At 43.7% G+C, this 17,511-nt stretch overlaps 1 protein-coding gene across 5 annotated transcripts in view; it reads left to right on the top strand.

Annotated features, from left to right (window-relative positions):
- The window catches only part of Uba1 (ubiquitin-like activating enzyme 1), a 46,042-nt gene extending 33,070 nt beyond the window's left edge, over window positions 1-12,972 (top strand). For 4 of the 5 annotated variants that reach the window (XM_089570975.1, XM_089570972.1, XM_089570976.1 and 1 more), the window contains exons 21-26: window positions 1,106-1,374; window positions 4,301-4,405; window positions 5,441-5,524; window positions 6,337-6,437; window positions 11,360-11,521; window positions 12,574-12,972. In XM_089570975.1, the coding sequence (XP_089427101.1) occupies window positions 1,106-1,374; window positions 4,301-4,405; window positions 5,441-5,524; window positions 6,337-6,437; window positions 11,360-11,498 (698 nt within the window). In that variant the 3' untranslated portion in view covers window positions 11,499-11,521; window positions 12,574-12,972. Of the gene's footprint in view, window positions 1-1,105; window positions 1,375-4,300; window positions 4,406-5,440; window positions 5,525-6,336; window positions 6,438-11,359; window positions 11,530-12,573 lie in introns of all 5 variants that reach the window. The other variant, XM_089570974.1, reaches the window with a different exon arrangement.
- Window positions 12,973-17,511: the final 4,539 nt, after the last annotated feature.

Raw genomic sequence — 17,511 nt, 5'->3', positions numbered from 1 at the left:
CGCTGGATCAAGGTATTATCAATAGCGTTAAAAGCGCTTATCGACAGCGACTGATTCAGCGGCTGGTGTTAAACATCGACACCGGTCGGGCGATCAAAGTGGATTTGTACATGGCTGTACAGATGGTCTCAGCAGCGTGGACGGCAACCAGTCGCAGTATCATCAACAACTGTTTTGTGCACGCCGGCTTTCACTCCGATGCTCAACTGGCAGCGAACTCCACGTCGGACGAGGAAGGCTGCAGTACAATTGCTCCACCCTCCACAGAGGCCAATGCGGCATGGGCAGCCCTTCAGCAGGACTCCGGAGATGTGCCGGCCGATGTTCACATCGGCACTACATCGCTGTTGACAGTGAAGTGCTAGCTCACGAGGAGCTGAGTGACGAAGCTATAATTGAGGGCGTTCGCCACAACGACGCATCATCGGATGATGACAGCGACGCGGAGGACTTAGCGCCACCACCTGCAATAAAAGTGATGGATGCTTTTGATGTGATCCGCAGATTTTTCGGTGCTCACGATGACGACGTCGCGATGCAACTGTTCACCGAGTGCGAAAGCCGCGCCACTGCACTCGTGGCAAAAAAAAAGAAGCAGAAGAAGCTGACCGACTTCTTTGGAAATAAATGATGTTTTGGGACTATGTGGTCCAACCTGACAGTGTTTTTTGGGCTGTTTTCGCCTCAACGAAATTTCGCTTTAACGAAATTTTTCGCGCGCCCCGTCAGTTTCGTTGTAGCGAGGTTCAACTGTATTCTTGTGCTGCATTAACTATTACTTACCAAACAGGTGTGTTTGTCTTCTATGCTAATCACCATTGCTTTTATGGCCAGCAATTCTTCATTTGTTTAGGGAAGGCTGTGGGTGTAAACAAAGCAGTGGGGAAATGTTTGTGATAGTCAGCATCTACAGTTTGCCAATTGGCATTCAAATGGGATTGCTAGTGTTTGTTTTACTTCAATTGAGTTCTTTGACTTCATGGCGATTGGTAATGCAGCTGCTTCCAAATGTACTCGGGGAGGTGTCTGTCACTTGGTCAGCAGGAGCTTGGAACTGCTCATGCGACATGGTTGCGTCTTGTGTTTCTCCTTTTGTGTTTTCCAGACCAGGAGAGGTTAAGCACCCTGCAGAAGGAGCTGCCCACACCGTCATCGCTGGCGGACGTGAAGTTGGCGCCACTAGAGTTTGAGAAGGATGATGACACCAACTTCCACATGGACTTCATTGTGGCAGCCTCCAACCTGCGTGCGACGAACTACAAGATTGCACCGGCTGACCGGCTTCGCAGCAAGCTCATCGCCGGCAAGATCATCCCAGCCATTGCCACCACCACCTCACTCGTCGCTGGCCTAGTCTGCCTCGAGCTGTACAAGGTGCGGCCCCCCTCTCCATCTTTGTAGTGCTGCTCAGTGGAGCTGGGAGGGAACGCAGTTTGCCACTGACAACAGTGCTGTGTTTGCTGGTCTATTCAGCTGTCTTGTTCTCTGTTATGAGGTTAGGTACAAAGAGGGAAGGGAAATGTAACTGGGTGTGGCAGAGAAATGACCGAAATGATGGGGAATGTTTGCAGGAATAGGGCAACCGTAGCCAGCACTCAAATGTGCTTGACGACCGTGGCCTTCTCATTGACCTCCATGGGGACTGAGACGAGAGCAGTTAGCTCTACTGCGCGCCACTCCAGAGCCCACATGGACACTGAGGAGTTCCCAGCTATGTTGTATCGTGACGCCGACCCTGTTTGCCCTTTTAAGGGGGGACACTGGTCTTTGAGACCAAAAAATGACCAAAAAATCGATTTTCAAAAAATGAGATTTGTGGAATCTGCAGCTATTATTTTCAAACCGTACCAATTTTTTCCCTTAAGAAACCAGCATTTTGACCATAATATTAAATTCAGATCATCGTGTGGGCTGAATTTATGCTGAAGCAGACAATTTAATGGCATGAAAATTTTGTACATCTGGCTGTCTTAGTATGTCGATATCTCAACATCTAGGACAGATAGACATGTCATATTGTTTGCTAAGGGAAGCTGAAGGCACAGTGTGTGCAATAATCGAAGCAGATTTGTTCAATCGCACTTCAAAAATTTATAATTTCGCAAAGTTTATCGATGCATTACATTCACACCTTGAACGTTGATATTCCAAGTGCTGTAAAATTACTAATGAGGGTAATAAGTAAAAATGGTTTTGATTATTGCACTCTTTAATCACCATACTATGTAGGCATGGATTAAAAATGATTTTTTATTGAGCAGTTTTTTTGCACCGAGGTACTAATGAATGGCTAATTAAAATTAACTCTCTTGGGAACCGACTAATTTATGTGAAAGGTAATTTCATTGCTGAAATCAGTATAAAAAACTGAGCAAGGTGGTACAGTTTCATTAGGAATGGACTAAAAGTAAGGAAAATAGGTCTAAGACCAGTGTCCCCCCTTAAGGGGGGACACTGAAGAGGAATCTGAACTTGTCCTTTTGCCGCGGGAACTCTATCTACACGTTTCTAGCATTCTTAGAAACTGCGACTTATTGCCCTGTATGGCCGATTTCCGAAATTAAATCGAATTAATGGCCGGCTCCCGCCCTTTTTTTTTTAATTCTGCCTCGTACGGTGGGCGGAGTCGACCAACGCGTGGAGTGCCTTTCACCCAGTCCCGTGGCGGCTTGCCGCCCTGCCATCGGCGGAGTAATACGTAGTAGTCCGTAGTAGCAAATAGTTAGCGCGTACAGTCGACGACCGATTTTTCGGACTCTCGAGGGACCGCGAAAACGACCGAAATATCGGGCAGTCCGGAAAATCAAATTTCACCGAAAAAATCACGAACTTATTACCACTATGCCGGAGAAAGCGGCCAATTGTATTGCACACATTCTAAAGCTCCTCATGACTATATTTCGCCGCGCGAAATACCGTATAAACACGTATAAGGGCCGCACTTTTTTTTTTTCCAGATTCGAGGGCCAATTTTCGGGGTGCGGCCCATACTTGCGATATGCGAAAAAAAAAAATTTTTTAAGTAAAAACACACCAACCAGGGAATGAGCGACATTTATTCCACGTTCAGTCGTCACTCGCGAAGTATTTAGACTCCTGAGCTAGTGCTGCGCTCTGGTGCACGCTCATGCCAAAAGAAGCCACGCAGCATGTCCGCTGTCAACGCGTAGCCGTTGTTCCGAAATTCCATCACATAGAGGAGCAGCTCTTCTTCCAGTTCAGGAAACTCGCACGGCTTGCCTCGGAAAGCGCGCTTTTTGCAGCTTGTGTTTCTCTTTTGGTTGCACCATCATCGGACGCAGCGCGTGGCCTCCGCGAACGGCGCAGCGCCGGAGCAGATCGCGGCCGCGATAAGATCCGGCAGCGCGCCCGAAGCGCGCTTCGATCGCGGAGGCCACGGCGTGCGCGTAGCCTCTGCGATCAAGCGCTCCGCGATCGTATTCGCGTTCCGTGTTCGGGACTAAAGACTCGGCACAGATGAGTTCCGTGAACTCGGACTACGGTTCAAGTTCGTGCGGTGGAAGACATTCAAGGACAGTATGAATTCGAAAACACGCGAGCGCAATGTGCCGACTCGCGCAGAATTTCAGCGTCGCAAGAGGCTCCCTTTAAGCTTGACTTTCGTTTTGTTTGATCAAGTTTTCGATATCTCCTGCAGTCTGAATTAATGAGGTTCCACTGTACACATTATATGGCGGCTTGGGTACTGGCGGCGAGTGCGAACGAGGTCCGAAAAATCGACTGGTCAGTTGCGGTGCGTCCGAAATTTCAAGCGCTTTTATACATTGGCTCTATGGGCCATGCCGCGGTGCCGCGAAGAAGTCCGAATAATCAAGCATGTCCGAAAAATCAGGCGTCCGAATTTTCGGTCGTCGACTGTATTTTTATTTCTGCGGGCTTATTTTGCGGCTATATTATCTGCGAATGAAACTATTTATTCATGGAAACCTAAAAAACGAAATAAAGCGAAAGCAAAGCCTCCACGGAGCTGGCTGAAAGGAACTTCACGCGTTGGTCAACTCCGCCCATCGTACGAGGCAGAATTAAAAAGAAAGGGCGGGAGCCGGACGCTGATTCGATTTAATTAGGGAAATCGGCCATACAGGGCAATAAGTTCCAGTTTCTAAGAATGCTAGGAACGTGTAGATCGAGTTCCCGCGGCAAAAAGACAAGTTCAGAATCCTCTTCAGTGCACCTTTAAGAAAATCCTGCGGGGAAAAAAGGGGCCATGAGTGCATGTGTGCCTTTGCTTCCCTTTTTTTGTGGCTAAAACCTAGCTCATATTCACTCTTGGTTGCAGCTGATTCAGGGGCACAATAAACTGGATCTGTACAAGAATGGCTTTGTCAATCTGGCCCTGCCATTCTTTGGATTCTCGGAACCCGTAGCTGCAAAGAAAATAAAGGTAAGACCTTTTCTCTGCATTCGCATGGGCATGTGGTCATGCCAGAGATCAGTAATGGGAGCATGATGAATTTCCAAAAACAGTGTGAACACACTGCACTCGCTGCCTGGTTTTCAACATTTGTAAGGAGAGAGTAATAAGTTAGTGGTATGTGGAGTTGAGTTTTACATCCCATAGAGGTACATGAGCCATGAAAGATACTGTTGGGGAGGGTTCCGGATTGATTTAGGCCTCCTAGGGTTCTTGTTATGCACTGGCATTGCATCGAAAGGAAAGGAGCATTTATGTGTTGTGCAGTTGCCGTGGTGGCTCAGTGGTTATGGTGCTCGGCTGCTGACCCAAGACGCAGGTTCGGTCCCGGCTGCAGCTGTCTAATTTCGTTGAAGGCGAAATTCTAGAGGCCTCTATGCTGTGTAATGTCAGTGCACATTACAGAACCCCAAGTAGTCGAAATTTTGGGAGCCCTTCATACTACGGTGTCCCTCATGGCCTGAGTTGCTTTGGGACGTTAAACCTTTATAAACCAAACTTTTGTGCTGTGCAGTGTTGGTGTACGTTATGATCCCTAGGTGGTCAAAATTGCTCCAGAATCCTACACTACGGTGCGTCTTGCACTCTCTTCTAATTCCTTCCCTCACGGCACAGTTGAGGTTTCCACCGAGAAGCAAGACAGTTACTGCATCCTTTCTTTTCCTCCGAACAATCTTTTGTTTCCATCAAAATGCGACCGCCGTGGCCAGGATTTGATTCTGTGTCCTTCGGTTTAGGTGCCAGCCACTGAGCCACCGCAGTGGCAGGGCGAGAGGAGTAAACTAGCAAAGCTGGTATAAGCCTGATTATGCACAAACCAGCCTTATAGTGCCGAGCACCAAGAAAAGCAGATTTAGCGCTGGTCGAACTTTGCACCCGTGTAGAGGCCTTCCTTTGGCTGGCATGTGCTTGCACTAGGAAGTTACTGCCTGGGTGTTCTGTGCTCAGACTGTGTCCCCTGCATTAGCATTGTGAGTGACTTTTTTCCTCCGCACTTCCCAACAGTATGGCGACCAGGAGTTCACCCTCTGGGACCGCTTTGAAGTGAAAGGGGAGATGACTCTCCGGGAGTTCATTGACTATTTCAAGGTGGGCACTGTTCTGTCCTTTCCAGGCCCTTTTTTTCTATTTTGGGGCATGGCAGAGTTGATTTTTCAGCCATTTGGCGATCGTTAAGGGGGGACACTGGTCTTGAAAAAAAATTAATGAAGTCACAGTTACGAAATCTTCAGGGAATATGTATTTTTGTGTGCTGATTCCAGATATGTCATTTAATTTCATGTAAAACAATTCCTTGAGCACATATGCACTTTTTATGCTAGTATTTTGCGGAGAGTTTTGAAGAAAATTTGCTGCGGGAAACTCTCTGAAATGTATGCCATTGGGTTCTCTTGACACCAAGGAATACAATAAGGGTGAAATTGTCTTCCTGCCTATCATAGAACTGAAGTTATAGAGTTTTGAAGTCGTTTCAGAAATGAGAAGGAAAGTGTGTATTCCTGTTTCTGAAGTGGCAGCTTCAGTACCCTATTACTCAAGTTCTATGAGAGCCAGGATGATAATTTTACCCTTACTGTATTCCTTGGTGTCAAGAGAACCCAATGGCATACATTTCAGCGAGTTTCCCGCAGCAAATTTTCTTCAAAACTCTTCGCAAAATACTTGGATAAAAAGTGCATAAGTGCTCAAGGAATTGTTCTACATGAAATTAATGGCATATCTAGAATCAGCGCACAAAAATACATATGCCCTAAAAATTTCATAACTATGACTAAATTAATAAAATTTTCTTTTCAAGACCAGTGTCCCCCCTTAACAGGGAAAAAAATTGCACAATTTGAACAAAGACACAGGAGAAAACAAATGAGACGAGCATTTGTTCATCTTGTTTTTTTTTGCAGAATGAGCACGGACTCGAGATCACCATGCTGTCCCAGGGAGTCTGCATGCTGTACTCATTTTTCATGCCTCCTGCCAAGGTGGAGGAGCGTCTCAAGCTTATGTGAGTTTGGTGTCAGTAACGAAACGTGGTTGCATATTGAGCACAGGCTTGCACTGGCATGAGTTGTACAGTAGCGAAACACATGCTGAAAGATGGACACTGTTTTTAGAAGTGGATATTTTGTAGCGTTGTGGGGGTATTCGAACAAATAATGCAAATGCTGAAAACAGATAATGCGGTATTCATTTCAGGCTTTGAAGGGAATACAGTGAAAGCTCGTTAATTCAAAACTCGATAATTCAAATTTTCGGATAATTCGAACTACACTACTTGGTCTGGCCAAGCTCCATAGAGATCTGTGTATAAATAAGCCGTTAATTCGAAAGCGAGTCGGTTCCGTTACGGATAATTCGAACTACGCGCCACCGCGTCTGGGCGGCTTGGCACACAGCATGTGGCCATTATGTGAGTGGGTTCGTTACGCGAGTAAATACCCTACATACACCGTAATGCAAATGGTTCTTGTCGGTTTTTTCGTGGCCATTCGATAATTCGAACGTTTTTCCCGGTCCCATGAAGTTCGAATTAACGAGCTTTTACTGTATCAGTATTTGAAAACCTAGAATAGTTTCAAAGTATTCCGAAATTCAAGCGTTCAGGGAAAATAAGCTGCTGGAAGAAGCAGTCGATGGTCTTATACACGCTCTGGCACTTCCGCACGATTGTGCCACTATGGATGTCTACATGCGTTGTGCACACAGCATGGTGGTCACGTTCTTTGACGGCTGCACTGTTCAGCAAGTCATTGGCAAGCACACGTGGGATATTGGACAAAGCCCAGAAGTGAAAAGCAAATACGCCATGGCAGGAGTTGCGGTGTTATTGGAAACCAACTTCGAAGCCAGTGATACCTTTCTCTTGGTTTTTATGTAACGGAAGAGTGGCCATGGCCTCCTCCGGCAGTGGTGCAAATGTGTCATCACGCATGTGCAGTGGGGTGACATGACCGTTTACCATGCCAGTGAGGTCAGAGAAATTGCTGAACGAGGTTTAATGCAGCTGAAACTGCAGCCATGGCTGATTTTGGGGTACGTGACTTGGCTCCGTGCACGTCTGGAGCATGAATGACATCCGAAATTTGAATGTCTGAAAAATCTGTTGGAAGCTTTTACATTTAAAATTTGCAGCTTATGAAGAATCGTGGGGTAAGGGCACGAGACTGATGCTGAGTGAACTTTGGCAGATGCAAGTTTGAAAGCATTTTTTATTTTATTATTCCATTTTCCTTGGTGAATTTTGTAAACTATGTTTTCAGGTGTATGCTACTGAGCTGTAACAAATTCTCTTTTTTTTTCGCTACATTTGCAGTCACAAACTATTCGCTTCGTATTTGCTTCAAACTGAAAATTCACTATTCACATTTATCTAATATTTTGTTTTCATGCAACTCTTAACAATGTGAATATGTTTGCAGCACGTTCATTCAGAAAATCCATACTGTGCATTAGCAGGCTTATAGTAGTAATCCTGTGTTATTCACGTGTGTCTTGCGAATTTCTGTGAGCGGGCAGTTTCATTGGGTAATGAGTGTCTCCTAGCGAGCCGCGTCCTTTTGTCAGTTCCCAGGACTGGGAATGACATTACAAGACCAGAGGTGATGAACTGTACATCTCTATGTATCTTCATTGCATCCATTTTGCCACCTGCAGACACCTTCAGGCAGTCTAAACCACCAGCTAGAGGACCCGAAGAGATGTCTGGTTGTGCGCAGGCAGATGTGTGGAAGTCCGTAAACACAACCATGAAAGAATGACAGAACTCTGTGTAAAGGCGTCAACAGCTTCTAATGCTGTCGCTTAGCCAACACGTGCAATTAGGTCTCCCTGTGAACTTTCTGCTTGGATGTTGCTTGAAGCATGGGATGACTCTGAGCGTGTGTTTAGAACAGAACCCCACTCCATAGTAGAGGTGCCTGTCCTCTCAGAATTGAGCTTGCACCGTGGACATGGTGGGAACAGCAAGCGAAGCTCCACTGCGTTTATGCAGACGGATGTTGCTGTTCTTGTCTGGATCCGTCCTAGCCCTCGCTTTGGAACATGCACAGTGGTTTGCATCGGCAATCTTTTCGTATATCAGCAGTCTTTAAAAATTTTGTAGCCTCATTTTCCTTAATCTCTCAGGTCAGGTTAGCTGTTCTGTTAGGTGGAGTCCAGTTTTCATCACACTGAGCAAGAACTGCTTACAGTCAAGCCCACTTATAACAATATTCAAGTGCCATGGAAATGCCATTGTTATAACCAATAATTGTTATAACAGGGTTGTTCCGAAAAAAAGAAAAGATGACAAACTTCAGAGCATGTATTGACAGGAAGGACCCAGAGGGGTTTGATTGTTCTAATGCCTGTAAGAGCTCGTTAATTCGAACTTCAGGGGACCGAAAAAATATTCACCGTTCACTGATGACCAAACCACCGCAATCACTGCACCAGCGGGAGCTTCGCACACCTCCACGCCACAGGAATCAAGCCGGCTTTCCAGAAGTGATTCTTACGGGAAATCCAAGAAGCATGCAGAAGTAAGGGTGCGGTGACAGCTGACAAGAGAAATATCGTGCTGGCGGCACGTACGCGCACTGCACCGACTGATTAGGGGTACACACAGCGCGCGTAGCCAATGCAGCAATGCAGCAAATCGTCTGATGCAATGACGCCTGCCCCTGGGACCATGGGGAAGTTAGCGAAGAACAGCGGAAGATGGGACAACGTACGCGCTGCCGATGCCAGCCGTAGCTCAAAGCGTAAAAACAAAGAAAAACGCGTCTGCACATTTTTTTCTGCGAGCGGTGCACCCCTCAGAAGTGTTAATAGTGGACTGCTCCGCCAAGGCTCCCTACCATGCTCCCTACTTTCTTCTCTGCGTGGGCCTCTTGCTCAGGGGAATGCATTCATGGGTTCTGTTGCTTTCGTGGTGTCGCTGCACCGGCTCAGTCTGCTGGTCGGCCCCACACGCGCGAGCTTTTGTGTTGTAAGCATGGTTTTGCTGGTGGGGTCGTAGCATTTCCTTGTTGTTTTTTGCTATAATGGTTGACACTCAATTACCAGATTTAATTGTTATAACCAATAGTGTACTTTGACAGCATTGCTATAAGCAGTTTATTTTACCACAGAACACATGGTAAAGCTGATGGTGCCGCAACTGACCACTGTTAGTATATCCGATATATTATAACCAGTATTGTTATAAGTGGGCTGGACTGTATTTGGTTCTTAGTGGTTAGACATGGCGGGCTGTTTTTTTTTTATTATGGTAGAGGGGCTGAAAATAAGTGTTGTTTTGTTTTTAAGGGGGGACCCTGGTCTTGAAGAGAAAATTTTATTAATCTAGATATAGTAATGAAATTTTTAGGCCACATGTATTTTTGTGTGCTGATTTTAGATATGTCATTTAATTTTGTGTAAAACAATTCCTTGAGCACTTGTGCAATTTTTATGCAAGTCTTTTGGAGATAGCATATAAGAAAATTTGGTGCAGGAAACTCGCTGAAATGCATGCCATTGGGCTCTCTTGACGCCAAGGAATGCAATAAGGGTAAAATTATCATCCTGGCTATCATAGAACTTGAGTTATGGGGTACTGAAGCTGCCACTCCACAAATAGGAATACACACTTTTCTTCTCATTTCTGAAGCGACAACTCCAAAACTCTATAACTCAAGTTCTATGATAGCCAGGATGATAATTTTACCCTTATTGCATTTCTTGGTGTCAAGAGAACCCAATGGCATGCATTTCAGCGAGTTTCCTGCAGCAAATTTTCTGCAAAACTTTTTCCAAAATACTTGCATAAAAATTGCACAAGTGCTCAAGGAATTGTTTTACACGAAATTAAATGAGATATCCAGAATCAGCGCACAAAACTACATGTGGCCTGGAAATTTCATAACTGTGACATCATTAATAAAAATTTTTTTTCCAAGACCAGGGTCCCCCCTTAAGTAGGGTTGACCATGTTTTTGTAAATGCAAGAATTCTTTCGTGGTAGGGGAAGTGTCAAATTCTCATCAGTAATGGTTCAACTCACATCAGCTTCCTTCGAAGCCTGTATGGATGCACTCGACTGAATGCTAATGAGTGATTACTCCTTTATTGTGATTCTACTACACCTTGGGGGATTCCCCTAAACATTGAACTGTACTGTATTCACGCTAGTCAAGAGGTTTGTCACAATAGTGCTGTACAGTTTCCCAGCAGATTTAAATAAACTGCCGTCACTTGGGAAGCCATGCATGGACAGTTGAAAGAATATTATATATACGACTGGTAAGATGTTTGCATGACACAGAAACTGCAGTACAGTAAAAGCCCGTTCATTTGAATTTCACGGGGATGATGGCGCCGTTCAAACTAACTGAAGTTTGAACAAACGAAAATGAACGAAATATGCGGTGCACTGCGATCAGGAATCAGTCGGGTTGTGAGATTACCCTGTTTTATTCTTCTAAAATATTCAGTTATCACCTTGTGCTTTTTTTTTTCTGCGAAGGTGGGCAGCGTTCAGTGCATCTCAGCTTGTGCACTGGAGGTGCAAATAGTGCGAGGCCGCCTGTGAGCATGGTCGCAAGGCTGGAAAATAGTTAGTCACATAGTTGCTGTCACCGTGCCGCCACTAGCATAGAGAGGGCCCTCTTCCCACCTAGCCTGCCTATTTTACCTCTCCACATCTCTCCCAAAGAGGTGATGCGGCCTTGCAGGAGCGTATCTTCGTTCAGTGTGCCCAGCGACTCGGGCGCGGTGGCACAACCCATTCACTTTCGAATTGACGAGCTATATTTTATGTCGACTCTTTTGGAGCATGGACAAATCATCCACTATTGCTTTGTGAACATCCTGTCGAGTGGCAACCTGATGGGCTGGCTTCTTCGGTGAGTTTTGGAAGTGGCTCAGTGATTGCCCTGCTTGTTCTTTTTTACCCGTGCTACACAGCATGAGTGAGGTGGTGAAGAAGGTGTCCCAGAGGCCGATTGAGCCCCATGTGCGTGCGCTGGTGTTCGAGCTCTGCTGCAATGACAAAGATGGCGAAGACGTGGAGGTGCCCTACGTGCGCTACCTGTTGCCCAAGTGACCACGGTCCAGTCGCATAGGAAGGTATGCCGGTGTGTGTGCATAAATCAATGGCTAATAGTGCATGAAAAATAGTAGCATTTTGGGCATTGTATTCTCTCCTCCAGAAAAAAAAAAAGCATGCTTTAAATGGCTTTAAATATTGGCGTCCCCCCACTCTTTCAACCCTGTAATGCCTGTTTTATCATCTGGGTTAGCGTAAAAATGGTATTTTTCATTTCTGCTTGCAGAATTAGATAAATGTGTATATTCATATATTTATATTTATCAATATATTTACCAACATATTTATGATATCTAGATCACACTGCTGGCTGCCAGGAATGCAGATGACACCTGCTGTAAGATAAATTCCTGCAAAAGCGAACTCCGGGCAGCCGAAGTCTAAAATTTTTGTGGTTGTAATGCTGCATTGGCAGGTGATAGAGCAGTTTTGATTTTTCTTTGTTTGCAGTGTGCTCCTGAAAATTTTTTTTTTTGGACTTTCAGAAATTATTGTCAAAAACTGAATGCACAATTGCTTTTTTCACGAACTTCGAATGGGCTGATGAATATGGCAGTATGGGTTTTTGACCACCGGGCTCAAAAGCCCAACATACATGGGATGAAGTGAACTGAAGTGAAAGATCTAAAAACCTGATGGAATCATTAAGAGGTACTTCGTGGGTTAAAATGCGTGGGTGCTTGAACCCCATGATTTTAACCCACGAAGTACCTCTTAATGATTCCATCAGGTTTTTAGATCTTTCACTTCAGTTCACTTCATCCCATGTATGTTGGGATTTTCAGCCCCGTGGTCAAAAACCCATCCTGCCATATTCACCAGAAATTATCCCAATTAGCTAAATTTAATATTGATGTACTCATTTTCTCATCTCCTAGTTGTTTCTTTAAGCTTTCTGCAGTGAAGGAATTGGGGGTAAAATCCTGGTTGTTCGTAACTGTAGTTTACGGGATTGAATAGGGAGGGTGTTTTTGCATGAAGAGTTAGTAGGAAATACTTCTCTGCATTTGCAGTTTTCTCTTTGTTAAAAGAATGCTTGCACTCTAATGTCGTCATCTCTGTTCTCTTTCAGTTGGTGGAAATGGCAACGGTGCCCACTTAGCTTGGTTTCTCACGGCAGGACCTTCCCTCTGAGAGCTAGTGCCAGCGTTGTGTCCATCTCTGCTCTTGTAACCATTTTCATGACCAGCCTCTTGTTTTTTGTATTTATATATTGAAGCCAATTTCTTCACCAGTGACGCTGCAGCTCATGCCACTGCTTACCTCCTCCTCTTTTTGTTGTTTAGGAGCTGCGGAATGAAAAGTGCTTGTGTGGAGTAAAGAATGAAGTTGATTGAATGTGTAAATTTTTTAATGAGGCAATAAGTGTAGTGTACGTTTGGAAACGTAAAGACATGTGAGGGTCATGCTTGCAACTTTTTTTTTTTTTTCCCCCTTTTGCTAAAGACAATAAATTTTCATTGAAATTCCATTTTCTGAGTGATATGTGGTGGTGATCTTGATTCGTTGTTTTCTGGCTAGTGAATTTTCACTGGCCTTGAATGGTGATGAATTTGTTTGAAGCAGTTTTATAATTTATAGTTGGCTATCTTAGATTGAAGATTTTTTTTTAACGGGGAAGGATTGGTGTAAAAGGAAATCTGCCAGCCGCAAGAAATTTATGGGAACTTTCACCACATGCAATAGGCATATTCGGATTATCCTGGTGAATGGCTGAATTTTATGGCCAAGAATATGGGCTGCTTCCCAAAGCATTTAAGGGGGACCCTGGTCTTAGACCTATTTTCCTTATTTTTAGTCCAATCCTAATGAAACTATCACATTGCTCAGTTTTTTATGGAGTTCAACTCATATTAATTTATTCATAGATTAGTTCCTAAGATAATTAATTTTAATTTGTGATTCATCAGTACCCCGGTTCAAATAAAATGGCTCAATTATTTTGAATCTATGGCTGCATAGTTTGGTGAATAAAGGGTTCAATGATCAAAGCCATTTTTCTATTTTATCCTCACTTTAAATATCAACATTCAAGGTGTGCATATCTTGATCAACAAATTTTTAATTTTTGAAGCACGATTAAACACGTTAGCTTAGATTATTGCACACGCTGTGCCTTCAGCTTTCATTAGCAAACAGTATGGCAAATATGACCTCTATCTGATCAGGTGTCCAAAATTTTCATGCCGTTGAATAATCTGCGCCTGCACAGATTTAGTCCACACAATGATCTGAATTGAATGTCAATGATCTCCTGAAGAAAAAAATTTGGAGAGTTGGAGAATAATAGCTGTGGACTCCACAAATGTCATTTTCAGAATTTTTTGGTCTGACTGGTTTCCTTAACACTGAATGAAGCTGCCATGTAAGCTTGTACCCATGGGGGAGACATTACACCTCTTAGGCTTCTAGCCTTTTTGTGCAGTTAGTGTCAATACAAAAGCTGAGGTGTTTAACAACAGCATGAAAAACAACTTTTTGTCTATGCACCCTACAGTGCATGAATTGTCTGGATCTTGGTAATCTAAACGATTCCGCTTTAAATATTCATTCATAGATAAGTGGCGCCGTTATGACAATTATCTCTACCTGCTTTGCTTTCTATTGGAAATGGCCTTTTTTGCAAGCGGAACTCTGCGCCTTACCCTCTGCTCTTCTGGTACTAAGAAATGTGCGCTGTAGCCATACTGGAGATTTCAACGGCTGGAAGCTAAAGCACTTGACAACTGTCCCATCAGTGGATGTTATGCTGTGTGCTACCTATCAAAATGTTTAGTGGATCCAAACCACTGACTGCCTTTGCCCACAGTTTGAGCTTTCTGATATTTCAGTCGGCCACATTGCTGCATGTACACAAGTATTTCTAGCTTCGCAAGGAGATATGCTGCTTGATGGCATAGTAGCAGCGGACTGTGCAGTGGTATTGTGTGTGCTAGTCCTTGATATTGAGCCCTTTAGCCCCCATGTTGTGTAAACTGTCTTGAGCCATAAAATTTTTTATACTGGTGGCAGGTGTTTTCATTTATGCACCAGGAACATACAAGAAGGAATGGGAAATTTCGTCTTAAAGCCGTTGTCTTGCTATATTACAGTTGGATACAATTCGAGAACGAAGCAGCTTTTCCCTGTGAAAGGATCCCCTTCCATCCAGTGGTGGCAGCAGATGCTCATGATCCTGCTAGCGTGACAATGAAGGAAGGGACTATCCCCTTTCATCTACAACTCTGCATTATTGCACTAGCAGACTTGTCAGAATCTGCCGATGCCATTGGCTGGAAGAGGATCCTTTGACGGGGAAAAGCTGCTTTGTTCTTGAGTTGTATTCAACTGTAGCTTACAAGATTTTAAAAAGGGTTCGCCTAGTGCACTTACCAGTTGTTTGCATGCTATTGTTGGAACCAAAGTTATTTCATATTGCACTTAAGCTAGCTTTACATCTTGACTGAATTCAGTTCGAGGACTGTTCCATTCATGACTTGTTGGTAGAGCAGCCTAGTGGCTAATTTTCTGGCAAAAAATCTGGCAAGGTGAGTGAATTTGTGAAATTAACTGCTTTTGTGCCCACTGCCTATCATTTAGAATGAAGAGTGGATTCTAGTGCAATTTTTGAGCATCTCCTGGAATATTTTCTATATATCACTTGTGGGGTTTTGCATATAGGCTGCACTGCCTAGCACTACTCGGTCTGTTGGATTGCATCTCTGCGCATGTTATTGAAACGTGGTGGTGCTACACTGTGCCCTGGCACCTAAAAGTAAGCTACTGTGACCGTGGAAGCACTGAATAAGGAGTATATCTAAGCAGATATAGCTTGCTGCCAAGCATTCTGAATTAAGTAGCCTGCTAGACAAGGTAGCTGTGTGTTGGTTAAGTTTTATATTTAAGCAAAGATGTGCTGACTTCTCACTCCTTGTTGCAAGAGTTTATAGTTCTGTGCCTAACCATAGTGTTGCTGTTAATGCATGTACGAAGGTTTATGGTTGAGTTGCTTGGGTCAGTAGGCCGCCAGATACTGCAATGTCCATAATTTTGCTGACATCCAGGCACCATTTAGACCACAATGTCAAGAATGTGCAGCTGCACGGATATTCCTGGTGTTTCAGGGAAGCCCTCCACTAAATTTTAAAAAGTGGGTTTTTTCGGGTGAAAAGCTTTTTGCGATATAACTACCAGTTTTGGCGGACGTCAAAAAACGGACGGATCACGTTAGCTAGTAAAGTGATTAAATTCTAATAGTAATCTATAACTTACTGATAGGTGCCTGATTGCAATTAGAGACTTGTAGCCGGCCATTGGTAACAGTCATATCAGTTTTTACAACTTCAAACACTCCTATCCTTGCCACTGTAGCCAAACAGATTTTATCCATTCCTCATGCTATGCGAAAACCGTGCATCTGCACGTACCATGTGAGGCCGGATCGTCAAGCTAAAAGAACCACACAGAGTATAAGTTGTGCCAGAAAAATGTTGATGATTTTAATCCTGTTTTAAAAGCTTTTCTAGGAGTAATCTGGGGATATTTGAGGTGCAAGAAGCTGGACCACAGGTACTGATCGGAAGCCTTATTTCCTCGCTTGCGCCCATGATGGCGAAGCCCTGTTGCTAAGATGTTGCACGTTTATTTCATTTCATTTATTTTACCCTCAGGGCTTTCGCATTACAGAGGGGGGTTTATAATGATGGCTTCGATATCGAATGAACGTTTTCGCAGTGCACAAAGAGAGACCGTTTTAGGTCAGACGTGCAGGTGCTTCACATGGGGATTGTATTCTTAGAGGACGAAGTAATTGTAAGGAAGAGGGAAAAAATGTTCGACTTCGTAAAGCATCCCAGCTAACCATGAATGTCCCCAGAAAGGCCTGTGCATATTGAGCACGATTATTTGAAACAGTCAAGGGATGTTCACGCATGTCCACTTCACATTTTTAGATGTAACTGGGACTATCAATTTGAACGCAACTGCAATCCCTTTTAAATCCCATTTGACGTTCATGTTCAACATTAGTGGGACCTTGCGTACTTTATTTAGACGCTTTATTTTTGGGAGTCTGCACATGCCCACAATTTGCATCTTTGTCAAAAAAAAAGACAAATGCAAACTGTGGGCTAATTAAGTCATTAATGCAACCTGAATAGAAAAAATTATTCATATTCTGCAAACTTAAGATAGTGGCTCTTACATGACATGGTTATAAAATACATTTTTATGCTACTAATGTGCCAAGCAGGAAATGATTGTACAATGCCACACTTAATAAATGAATAAAAAAAAGCTTATTTGACTGGCATTTTCAGAGTTATTCCAACAGTCATGGAATGATGCAAAATGGTCACGTGCAATGCTGGTAGTAATAATTATACTGACTAGAACTTTCTCTTGAAGGCAGTAGAGAAGTTTTTGGAATGTACCAAAAACAGCAAACATTTATTGCCATATGAAAGGTATAAAATAAGTGATGCACTAGGCACAGGGAAATTTACTAATGCCTCAAACAAAAAATTAGCTGCTCCTCCCATTTAAAAGGTTAGTTATATAATGGTGCTTGTTAATGAGCCAGATTTCATTTCACATTTCATTTATACGTGGAACTTGCTCACTCATATGCGGGATGAAGACATCTTGGTATATATAACTGCGTCATCTTGACCTCTCACTGGAGATATTTCAGAAAACATTCATGGACACCCTCGGGACGCTCACAGAACGTGTTACGGGTCACATTATAAATAACAATAATCAATGTCCCACAAAAACATCCACAATGTTCGTTAGATGTACGCAGCTGCCCACGCACTTCCAGAAACATTTAGTGGACGTCCCACCAATCTGCACTGCAACTCGTGGTCGTTGAGACCGAACTGGAACATCCCTTGGAGATAAATGGTTGGCTGGGTGCCTTAATCCAATCTATTTCTGGACGATTTATACGAAAATATATAATGAGCCAAAAATAGCGCAATATATGTCCTGCACAAAAGCAAGCGCTAATAGTCGAATGTCTACGTGA

This window comes from Amblyomma mixtum, chromosome 2, assembly GCF_055824585.1.
Source record: "Amblyomma mixtum isolate Tamu chromosome 2, ASM5582458v1, whole genome shotgun sequence".
Lineage (NCBI taxonomy): Eukaryota > Metazoa > Arthropoda > Arachnida > Ixodida > Ixodidae > Amblyomma > Amblyomma mixtum.
Note: the sequence above shows the minus strand (reverse complement) of the source record. Positions and strands in the feature narration are given on the sequence as shown.